The 12,743-nt window shown below is 39.2% G+C and overlaps 1 protein-coding gene across 2 annotated transcripts in view; it reads left to right on the top strand.

Moving 5' to 3' along the window:
* Nucleotides 1–12,743, top strand: part of DLGAP2 (DLG associated protein 2) — a 1,185,476-nt gene that overhangs the window by 991,149 nt on the left and 181,584 nt on the right. For both annotated transcript variants that reach the window (XM_020973015.2, XM_020973016.2), the window contains exon 5: nucleotides 10,234–11,303. In XM_020973015.2, coding sequence (XP_020828674.1) covers nucleotides 10,234–11,303 — 1,070 coding nt within the window. The remainder of the gene's footprint in view (nucleotides 1–10,233; nucleotides 11,304–12,743) is intronic.

The following is a 12,743-nucleotide window of genomic DNA, read 5'->3' as shown; positions in this document are numbered from 1 at the left end:
GAAAGCTATACACATTTACCTACTAGTAGTACCTACTAGGTACCAGACACTGTGTTAAACATTTTACAAATATTATGTCATTTGATCCACACAACAATCCTGTTAGGTAGATGCTATTATTATCTCCATTTTTACATTTAAGGAAGCTGAGGCCAACAGAGGTTAAGTAACTTACCCAGGGTCACATCACTAGTATGTGAGGCCAAATTTTAATTCTGCTCTTCCTGACTCCAAGCCCTGTGCTCTATCCAATGTGCCACCTAGTTACCTCCAGTTAGAGAGTTATTGCATGGAGTTATCTCTGTGTTGTGTCTATGAGTACGTTTGCACAGTCTTAAAAATGAGAGACCCTTTGAACACAATTTTGAAGGCTACTTTCACTCTACCAAGTCAAATGCTTCTCTGCAATCAAATAATATACTCAACAGGATCTTATACTCTCTTTTTTGAGACTGTAAAGATGAGGTCTTCTCTACAAAATCATCTATGACTTTTTCATGTTAATGCCTTCTATGATATTTTTATCATTCTTTTGGAATTTTTTTAGAATTCTTTTTAGAATTTCTTCTTTTAGAATTTAGAATTTTTCCCACATCAGAAGAATTCATCAACAAATTCAGATTTTTAAAAGCTATGTATAAGATAGAAACAATGGAAAGTAAGAATGTATTCAAAAAAGCATAATAATCCTGCAACTGTGGCAGGAGAGCCAATGCTGAGAATGATCCATAAGCAGCAATAAATGCTAAAAACAACAAAATGGTAGTTTTGTGTGTTTTGCTTTGTTTCTAGCTATAATGAGGCCACAAGAATGATCAGGGCTGGGATAATAGTGTTGCTCAGGGTATCTAGGGTAATGATAACGAACTGTGAAAAATCGAAATTCATCTCTTCTTGTGCTTCAGTTTTCCCAAGAATGATCTTTAAACTTAGAAGTAGAGTCAACATAGTAAGAAGTAGAAACTCTGGTTAAATGAAGAGATAAGCAGTATCTAATTGTTATTAATAAATTAGTTACCAGGTCCAGGAAAAAAATTTGAATAATAAAAAAAAAATAGCAAGTATGCTTACTGAGCCAGTCAGTGAATGTTCAAACATTCTGGACAATAGGTAAGATACTGATGGACTGAAGGGATGGCAAATGTGCCAGTTTTCAAACTAAGAGGAAGGTGATGTTTGCAGACTATGAAGACCAATAAGCTTGCTTTCTCTTGCTGGCTCTTATCTAGCCCAGGGGTGGAGAACCTGTGGTCTGGAGGCCATCTGTAGCCCTCCAGTTCCATAAAACACTTGAGTGTTTTGTAGCCTCCAGGTTCCCCACCCCTGATCTAGCATATATATCTCCATCTGATGCACAAGCACAGCATGAGAGACTTGGTGGCACAGTGGAGAGTGTTGGACTTTGAGGCAGGAAGATCAAAGATAATAGTATGGTTAGATAGATTAGGAACTTGGTGAATTCCTGTTCCCAATTATTTATAATTATTAGTGTCATTTTGGACTGTAGCCCCAGCAGCATGGATCAAGCTAGGGTTTTCTGAGGATGGAGGAGAGATGGTCATGTTTGTAAGTAGCAGAGAAGCATCCAGTAGACTGAGTAAGATTGAAGATTAGTTAGAGTGGGAATGATTGAGAGGTCTTTCTGCCAGAGAAGAGGGCATGGAATCACTTGTATATGTAAAAGGAAAGGGTTTGCATTGGCAATGAGAAGTACTGCCTCTTCATGTGAAATAGGGGTACGGAAGTAAAAGGGGGAAAGACATCTGAGTTATGTGAGATGGGGTGGAAGGAAAAAGAGGGAGGTCTCAGTGCATGGCCTCAATTTTTTCAGTGAAATATTAGGCAAAGCTCTCAGCTGAAAGAGGAGAAGAAGTAAGCCATGGGAGGTTTTAAGAGGGAGGAAAATGTTTGGAAAAGCCACTATGGTGAATAGGATAGTGAATTCACTAGGGGGAACAGATGCATAAAAGGACTACCTTCCTGAAGTGAGGGTCCAGTTGAGATTATGTAATATAAATTTATAGTATACCCAATTAACATAGCTGGACATTTTCTCCAGTTTTGTTCAGGAGCAAATAAACGTGTGAAGGTAAAGGGAATGATCCACGATCGGGGTTTGGCAGAAGAGTAACAACACTAGGATAAGGAAACCAAAAACTCAAGAGAAGATGCTAGTGTTGAGTTGAATTTGTTCACCAAGAAGTCAAGATAGGAAAGAGAAAAAAACGTCACCAGTACAGGAGTGATGGCCTGGGGAAAAAGTGAGGGGTAGAGAGACTGGAGGTCATGATGATTACAGGACTAGATCTTGTAAGGCAGTGGGGAAAGAGGAATAACAACAGGTTATGATCATATAAAGAAATTTCACAGTTCATGAACGTGGAAGTAAAACAGTGGTGGATGATGGCAAGATTCAGAGTATGACCTTTTCTCTTTATAGCTGGGAAGAGCTGGAGCAGAAGTTCACAGGAAATAAGTCAAATTTAATTCATTTCAGCAACAGGGACAGCTTAGATTCAGCCAGTGTTCCTAAGAAGCAGAACCCAAAACCAGGTCTTCTTGACTCTGAATTAGCTTTCTGTGTATTGTTTTTCAGCTCATTTTTAAGAAAGTCTTAATAATGGACCCTACTTACTAACAAAAACAACTCAAATTTACATAGGTTTCAAGTTTACGTACCACTTTCCTCACAACAGGTCTGTGAGATAGGCAGTCCATAGGACATTAACCCCATTTAACAGTAAATTGGGGAGCTAAGGTTAATAAATTGCTCTTGGTTTCACAGCTGGTAAGGATACAAGCTAGTAAAAAAACCTAGAATTGAAGCCCAGTTCTTTTGCCTCCCAAATAAATTCCCAAATTCCTTAGACAGTGCATTAAATATTTTTAGATATGATAATAAGAGCCCTTATTTTCTTATAATCTACAATGTAATATTTTCATGGTTGTAGTTATGATTATTATGTTTTAAGAGAGGGTATTTAAGAGAGAGTTCCCTTACATTCATATGGGAATTTGGGCCTTCGTATTGAAAATAGAAATGGGTTATCACTGCATTGTCTAATCAAATTTAATTCATTTCAGTTAAACTTTTATCTTTTATACTGTTCTTTTAAGTAGCTATATTCATACTGTAGCTTCTAGGCTAAAACATTAGCCCTAAAAAAACAGGGTACTTGTCTGGAGCAATAATGAGCTTCCATTTTAATGTGATGTGAGACTGAAATTGTTTAAAATTATATATTAATGATAAAATAGAGTAGAAGAAAATAGGTTGATGACTTTTCTGCTTCTGTTACAGAAATGGTCTTTGTTATTTTTCAGTTGAATATTGAACGTCCTTTGAAAATTTGCTCTTAATTATATTAAAATATAAGAGAAGCCTGTCTAAATACATGGTCCTGACTACAGTACGGCAGCTCTAGCTATAATTTGACTGTTACAAAGGAAAGCCCAGAGTCATGATTACCTTTCAGCTATAGCCATGGACTTGTCTAAACATCTGGAGATATGATAAAGTGAGGCTCTCAGCAGAAAGGGCTTCATTTACCTCAGATCTGGGAATGAGCTTTTTTTTTTAACAAAAGGATGGAACTGAAGGACTGCCCTTGACCTAGGAAACAGCAGAGTACCTATGTTCTACTTATCTCTGGATGCATTTAGGAATACTAATGTTTCCCATTGTCAATCACATTTTCCAGGTAGCTATTACTGATTTAGTTTAGAAATTAGTCAAAGTCAGTATCTTCCTTATAATTTTGATCCCCCAGTAGCTGATTGTCAACACTAGATTATAGGGATAGGCATTGTTTAATGTGTATATGTAGCTCTTATCACTTATTTCATCATTCACATAGCATCTCATATTTCCAAGACAGAGTTAGGCTTAATTAGAATGATTCCTGGGGGCATGTCAAATCTCAGGGCTATTGCCCCAAATTCAGAGGCCAAAGGGCCCCTCTGGGAACCGTCCTAGGAGACAGACAGGGTTATACCCAGGTGAGTGAGAGGATGAAGCAAAAACCTGTAGCTCTATCATCTGGTTCTGAAGAGACCAAATTCCCATTCCATCCCATCCTCCCTGGACATGTTAGGATTTTTTGCCATTTGCCCTACTACTCCTCAACCTTCTACAGCACCATTTTCCTTACCAGAAAACAATGCTTCACTCCCTCAGCTTTGAAACTCTACCCTCCGGTACTGAGCTCAAGTGGCCCATGACTGAATGCAAACTCATCTAACTAACTATATTTAGGTCTCTACAGACCTGCTCCACATCCATCCACATGTCTAAAACGGAACTCATTATCTCTCCTTCAAATGTGCACCTCCTGCTGACTTCACTATCTGTATCTTTGGCACCACTCTTCATTCAGTTTCTTATTGTGGGGTAAGTTGAAGATTATTTTTGACCCTTTCCTTTCCTTCACATCTTACATCCAATCACTTACCAAACCCTACCAATTCCATTTCCCCAATATCTCTAGCATTTGTTCTCTCCTCTCTGTTTTTACTTCCAGCATTCTAATATAGGTCTTCAGTACCACCCATCTGTACTACAGAAATAACCTCCTACATGACACTTCCTTGGCTTTATACTACCTGTCTCCTCACTTTAACTTCTTAAAATCTCTCATTTACTTAAAGACCCAATTGAAGGGCCACCTTCTACAAGATACCTTTCCTGACCCCTTTCCCCTGCAAACCCTACTGCTTCCCCCTTAAAATGACAGTGTATCTTCTTTATTTAAATCTATATATGAACATCTCTTCATCCTATGTTGTAAACTCAGAGTTCAGGGACTGTTTCCCTTTTTTTTTTTTTTATTGCTGGCATTTAGCCACTTAATAAGTGCTCATTGAGTGAATCTGACTGAACTAGTAATAGATCATCCCACCTCAATTCTCTCCCTGACTTCCCCACACATCTTTCTTACCTCTGGCACTTCTCTGTTCAAAAATCTTCAGTGGCTCCCTATTACCTCCTAAATGAACTTCTTCATCAGCCATGCAAGGTCCTCTAGATTATGTCAACTTACTTTTTTGACCTAATCACCTATAACTCCCCTCCACTCAATCTATGCTTCCTATCACTTGAACACGCCCTTACCTTCTCTAGTGGGACTTTACTCATGCTGTTTGTTTTGCTTGGGATGTTATTCCAATACTCTTCTGATGAATACTTTTAAAATCCATTCTCAAAAGCTCAGTTTCAAATGTGATCATGTCAGGAAACCATTCCTGGTCCCCCATTGATAACAATCTTCCCTTTTGTACCTCATAAAACATTGTATTTGTAAATGCTCTAATATACTTAGCAAGTAATAATGTATATTTTCATTTTCTGTACTTGTATCTTCATCTCATTCTTAGACTGTATACTCCATGGGGGTAGGAGCTATATTTTATCTGACCACTGTACTATTACACAGTATTTTACTCATAGTAGATTAGTTTAATGAATGAAGATGAATGTATAGCACCATCTCCAGACTACTCCAACTTGACATTCATAGTTTGACACACCAAAAGGCATCTGTTACCTTAGGTTGTAGGAGTAACCCTGTGAGGCTATATTTCTACTATTATTTATATGTCAGGAACCCTAATTGCTGTGTTTTCTATTAAGAAGCAACCAAGGGGGCTGCTACGTGGCATAGTGGATAGAGCTCAGGCCTTGGAGGTAGAAGGATCTGAGTTCAAATCCAGCCTCAGACACTTGACACTAGCTGTGTGACCTTGGGCATGTCACTCAACCTCTGCTGCCTCACCAAAAAGCAAAAAAACAAAAACAAAAAGCCAGGAGTCAACCAATAACACAATCAGCTATTAGCAAAGGTATTCACTGATAAGTCACACTAAAAATAATAGCTATAAATCATTCCCAAAAAAACCTGAGGTGCATGGTTCCACAAATACACATAGCATCTGTAGGAAGAGTAGGGATAAACTTAGGGTACAATGCTAGTGAGGCACACGTATAGGAAGCACAATATCAAGACAACTTACAAGTTCATCTACAGGGAATGAAGTCCTTTCTCTCCCTGTGTAGTCCATTCAGTGTCCTAACTCTTACTTGCCAGCACTAGTTCTCTCTTTAGTTCATAGCCTGCCGACTTCCACGACAGCCACGGGTCATGCTTCTTGAAGCTGATTCCTCTCTCAGACAACTGTCTCTCTATATCCACCTCTGTCTAGAGTATGAGTCTCTGCCCCCTTACCTGGACTTAAAATTCTCTGGAACTGACTGTTCAACTATTAGATGGAGTGGCTCCTTCTCAACTGCTAAGTGCTATGGCTGGGGTCAGAAAGAGAGAAATTCTCTCTCCTGCCCTTCCAAACTGATATCATTCATTACACATCTGCTCCAGTATTGACTGACTTCCACTGTCAAACAGCTGAAATTCATCCAGGGTGTAGCTATTTAAAGGCCCCAGAGACCTAGCTAATTTGTTTGCTCAGCCAATCACATTATTCCCTTCCTGAATCAGCTAGAGAGGTGTTTGAACCTCATAAAGAGATCCCAAGGTGTTATACCTTATTAACAAATTAAAACCTTATCATCTATAACTACATTCTGCTACAACCAAATCAACTGAGCTGGGGGTAAGGAATCACATCCCAGCTCCTTTATAAATGAAATCAGGTGGTAACACATTCTTTTCTTAATCAAGATAAATAAAGTTGCACTGCTCCTCCCATATCCCATCCCCCAAACACTCCTGACTGGCCTTAATCACATAATCCTTCTCAGATAAAATTTCCTCATTTAGAAAATTATGAGGTTGAATTCAATAACCTCCAATGTACCTACTATGTGCCTCACTGCTAAATACAGAACAAAACAAAAAATTATATTTCAATACTTCAGCAAATTTGTCACCTCAGCAATCTGGGTATTCCATCCACCAGAACAAATCACCACCTACCCTTTTTTTTGTTTTGTTTCATTTTGTTTTCGAGACTAGGTCTCCCAATTTTACCCAAGTTAGAAAGTTAAGTGGCCATTCACAGGAACAGCGGCTTCAACTGTTCTATTTCTGACCAGTTCTAGTGCACCCCAGCCACCCCCCCCAGCCAGCTGATGACTCCCCACTGCTGAAGTATCACCATCTTAAATTTAGTCCACAAACCTGATCACTTAGCCTACTGTAGCTCAGAGCTTCTCAGCTCATGACCTCTAGCCTCAGCCTTCCTTGGAATAGGAATTACAGGGCTGTACCAGCACACCCAGCTCTACCTTCATGTTGCAGTGTGCATTTCTTATCTGGGTCCTCCAATCAAACTTCCATAGACCAGCTAGTCAGCATGACTATGACATTCTGGTGCATTTTATTCTGAGAGGACCAGTGCAGAGCTTGAATTATCACTAGCCCTCACTTTGTAGGCATGCACACATACTACATTCTGCTTAGTTTAAGGCCTGTGTCTTTTATTGCCATTTGGTCATCTTGATATTCTTATTTTTTCTGAAATCATGGTGTTCCAGGATTCACAGCTATACCACATTACCCAGAGAATTGGGGGTTTTAAAAATGGGCTTTTGTATGTGAAGTTGGTCTCTGCCTGAACCAACTCAATGGGCTATAAAAGATAATGACTGACTTAATCAAGACAGTATGTTTCGTAACAGGTGAGGTCAAAACTTCTGATGCTATGTTGGAACCAATGAAGCTAGATTCTGGCCTGTTTAAAACTCATAAAGTCTTGCTGAGAGTTAACAATTCAATAAAACAAAAAGGTGACCATATTTACCACCAAGCAGAGTATGACAGAGAAGTCAAAATCATGAGCAAGGCTGAGGCAGGTCTGAAATATAATTAGGGCTGGGAAAAGATAAGGGGAAGAGATTAGACCTAGGATGTCATTGATAAGGAGAACATCCAAATGAGGAAACCCTCTGCCCACACAGGTAACCAACCTCTCTGCACTTTGTAGTCTTAGAGACTTGCCTAAAGCTCTGAAGGGTTTAATAACTTTCCCAAGGTCACACAGTCAATATGTTTTAGATCTATGATATGACCCCAAGTCTTCCTGGCTCGAGGCCAACTCTCTACCCATTATGCTACACTGCTTCTAACAAGGGAAAGAGAAAAAAGTAACAAATGAGATGGACAGAAGTAAGAAGTAAGGGAGGAAAGAAAGATTTTCCTCACTGCACAGGCAGGACTTAAGCATCCAGTGCCCATTCCTTAAAGAAGGGCCAGTAAATGATTTAGAAATGTAAATATCAGAGCCACCACATGGCCACAGTCTTATTAAAGCTTGCTCATTACAGTCACCTTCTACTGGGACATAAGATTTTCATAATATGTATACAGGAAATTGCCAGCTAGATGACTCAGTGGACTGAATATTGGGCCTCACCTCAGACACTTACTAGCTGTGTGACCTTGTGCAAGTCGCTTAACCTCTGTTTGCCTAGGAGGCAGATAGGTGGCTCAGTGGATAGAGAGCTTAGCCTGACATCAGGAAAACCTGAGTTCAAAACCAACTTCAGACACTTACTAGCTGTGTGACCCTGGGCAAGTCACTTAACCTCTATTAATCCACTGGATTAATGGCAAACCACTCCAGTATCTTACCAAGAAAACCCCATGAACACTATGGTCCATGGAGTCACAAAGAGTCGTATGTTACTGAACAACAACACACAGGAAACTATAATATAAGAACATTGGGGCAAAGCAGAGAAGTAGACAAAGTACTCTGTGAAAATTTGAGAAGGTAGAGATCACTTTCAGTTGAGGGAAAGGGATGCCAGGGAAGGCAAAATGAAAGAGGGAACACCTAAGATAGGCCTTGAAGGATGAAAAGCATTTTGAAAGGCAGCTATAAGGAGAGAGTCCATGCTCACTGGCCTGTAGCAGTGCACAGAGATTAGAAATAACATGTTAAATCTAGAGATTCCTTATCTCATTGGCAATAAGAAAATTCCTAATAATTAGAGATGTCCAAAAGTGAACTGTGATGCTCTATATGTCAGTAGAAGTATTCAAAGATTGGATGTTGTAAAGTGGATTCCTGTTTTGAGGAGTGGGTTAGACTAGACAATATCTTACATGTTTATAGCACTTCACAATTTTCAAAGAATTTTTTCCTGTGTTATGAGATGGAGTATATAAGCATTATTATTCCCATTCTGCAGATGAAGAAATTGGCCAGCAAATGACAAACCAAGTCTAGAATTCAGGTTTTCTGATTCAGCCTGCTGTTCTTTGCACCATGCTATAGCTACTTCTCATATTGATCTTTACAATTCTAGGATTGATGAGATGATTCTGAGGAATTGGCCTCCCCTAGGAGTAGGGGGGAAAAAAAACCAGATAAGTAATAGGTGAGAAGGATGGGCTATGGAGTCAAGGGTTTGCCATTCCTACCTGAAGGGCAGACAAACAATTACCTGGTCTCAAACCGGTAACCTTCTGAGGAGGCTCTGCTTTCTCTCAGATTTTCATTTCTTTCTGCCTTCTTTCTATTTTTCACTTATTGTCGTCTTCCTATTCGGAGCCAAGCTCTAACCTAGGACTGAAATTGAAAAAGGTGGCCATCTGAAATTCAAACATGAAATTTGATGCTACTCTGATGAACTGTGGGTATCTCATCACCTTTGCTTAAAGAACCCTGAACTATGTTGGTAGATAGTTTGAAGGTCAACAGGTTCTGGATATAGCATGTTCTTATGGGATACTCATTCCATGAGATGAATGATGGTTGTTTAGTGTGAAAAGAGAATGTTTGGGGTGGAAGAGATAATGTTTGCTGGTTTTCAGTATGTAATTATACAATCTGAAATGCTGTCTTCAAAATATTAAGTCTTAGTGCACAAAAACCCTGAGGAATATATTTCTAATCAAATTGAAGCATTTGCTAGAGGTTTTTTTTCCCAAAATTTTGGGGGTTTTGGTCATTTTTGGTCATTTTCCCAAATGACTCTAATTTATTATCTGTAGTTACTAAAAACATCAGTAATCCAATAGAAATTTTACCATGTAGGAATTAAAAGTTTAATGTTTGGAATAATAGTATCCCTTGGAACAACTAGTAGGTGCAAAACAACAACCAACAAAAAGTGATTACAACCTTGGAAACCACTGTGCTCCCAAATAGAAAAAGAACCTTAACTGATAAAACAGTAATTTATATACCTGATTCCAAGTGGCTCATTTTTGAAATTAATTAAGATTTCCACCAATATTAGATCTTAATAATATTTCTGTCTTTCGTCAACAGATCAACAGTACTCATGGTCACCAACCCAGCACTTCAATGAAGAGAGATACTCTCCTGCTCCAAGGAATATGAAAGGATTATCCAGTAGTCGAAATCAACCACAGTTATGTTCTGGTCATACCTGTGGCTTAACACCCCCTGAAGATTGCGAACATACGCACGACCACCTTCACCATGGGCAGGAGCCAAGGCAATCGTACCTGCTTAGCCCTACAGAGAGTTGTCCCATGGATCACCATCGCTGCTCACCACGGAGCTCCATCCATTCCGAATGTATGATGATGCCCATGATGATGGGCGATCACATGTCCAGTAGCACTTTTCCCAGAATGCATTACAGCTCACATTACGATACAAGGGACGACTGTGCCATGTCGCATGCTAGCACTAAAATCAATCGGATCCCCGCCAATCTTTTGGACCAGTTTGAGAAACAGCTTCCTCTACACAGGGATGGATTCCACACTTTACAGTATCAGAGGACTTCAACTGCTGCAGAACAACGAAGTGAAAGCCCAGGGAGAATAAGACACCTTGTCCATTCAGTTCAGAAGCTTTTTACCAAGTCTCATTCTTTAGAAGGCTCTTCCAAAAGTAATGTCAATGGGACCAAGAGTGACAGTAGAGGGGATGATCATCATCATGGCCATCCTTCTAAACACAGCAAAAGGAGCAAAAGCAAGGAGCGAAAGCCTGAAACTAAGCATAAATCTGGGATGAGTACTTGGTGGAGCTCTGATGACAATCTGGACAGTGACAGCACTTATCGAACACCCAGTGTGGTGAATCGACACCATGTGGATCATATCTCCCACTGCTACCCTGAAGCTCTCCAGAGCCACTTTGGGGATCTCTCCCTAAAGACTTCAAAAAGTAATAATGACATGAAATGCTCTGCATGTGAAGGCTTAGCTATGACCCCTGATGCGAAATACATGAAAAGAAGTTCCTGGTCCACTCTCACAGTAAGCCAGGCAAAAGAAGCTTACCGAAAGAGTTCATTGAACTTAGATAAACCTCTGGTCCATCAGGAAATTAAGCCTGCCTTGAGGCCATGTCATTACCTTCAGGTAAGTAGCTGTTGTGCTATTACGGTAATTTGGTATAATAACATTTATAGGAAAAGAGGTACACCTTAACTCTTCATTTGAACCAGATCCTAAGCATGCTGGGACCATTGCTTTAATGCCTTTGAGCCTAGAGAATATAAAAAGATGCAAATTACTCTCCCATATTAATGCTGGCTCCATTTGAAAGTTGAGTAGATCGGTCTAGTGTAAATTAGCCTGTAATCTTAATGAGTTCATTTACTGTGCCTGACAAAGTACTGTCTTTAAAACTTAATAACACTAATATCTCTAATTATGGGAAAAGACCATCCATTGCTTTGGAATGTGGATTAAATTAATTTACCAAAGGACATAATAAACCAGAGGCATTAGATTGTAAAGGACAGAATATTGGGAAATTATCTTTTGTGTCCTTTTTCTGGCATTTCTGTCCCCTAATCATAACTTTACTGAATACTCACTTCAAATATTCATTTCAACCCTTTCAAGAATCAATCCATTAATCAAAAATTCAGTGTCTACTGTATGCTAGGCACTGTGCCAAGAGGTAAGAATACAAACACAAAGAATGAATCAATACCTACTCTCAAAAAACAATCCAAAGTGGGGAGACAAGTACATACATAAATATGTACAAATAAATATTTCAAAAGTGCAAATAAATACAAAATAGTTTAATACTCTCTGTTTTAGGAGGAAGGGCACCAGCAATTGGCAAGATTAAGAAAGGCTTCAGTGGAAGCTCCCCCTGCCTCTGTTGGATCCTTATTCAGTCACCTAATAAAGTTGTTAAGAAATGCTGAAAAGCTAAATCTCTTTTGTCTTCTGATTTGCAAGCCATATCTACTTGCATCTGGAGCAGCTGCTGAAATAAAAATAAGGACAAATGAATGAATGAAAACATATTTGTTAAAGTGCTTACTATCTGTCAAGCACTGTTCTAAGCTATGGAACTACATACAGAAAAAACAAGATAGTCTCTGTTCGCAAGGAGCTCATACTCTAATTAGAAAGAAAACATAAAAGAAAGTTCAGCTGAAGGGCATATGGAAAGGCACACAAGTCCTAAGGGTTCAGTGGTAGGGCTAATGGCCAGGTCCAGGAGTCCTTTGGACTCATCAGTAGATTAGATGATAGGTTCCTGGAAGATCTGTAGGCTGTAGAAGCAGAATAGATGGTAGGCCTGATAGGCCCTCATTTTATTGAGAACAATAGATTTATTGTTTATCTACAGTCAAGCAGACCAGATGGGATGTGGGAGGTATCCAAGAATTTTAAGGTTTACAAAGTGCTTAGTAGATATTATTCCATTTGATCCTCACAAAAGCCCTTTAAGTAGATATTATTATTCTTCCCATTTTACAGATAGGCAAATTAAGGCTGAGAGAAGTTATACAATTTACCAAGGTCACACAGCTAGTAAGTGTCTGATGCAGATTC

This window comes from Phascolarctos cinereus, unplaced genomic scaffold (assembly GCF_003287225.1).
Source record: "Phascolarctos cinereus isolate Bilbo 61053 unplaced genomic scaffold, phaCin_HiC Scaffold_2;HRSCAF=192, whole genome shotgun sequence".
Classification (NCBI taxonomy): Eukaryota; Metazoa; Chordata; class Mammalia; order Diprotodontia; family Phascolarctidae; genus Phascolarctos; species Phascolarctos cinereus.
The sequence above is the reverse complement of the archived record's forward strand: the minus strand, read 5'-3'. Positions and strand labels throughout refer to the sequence as shown.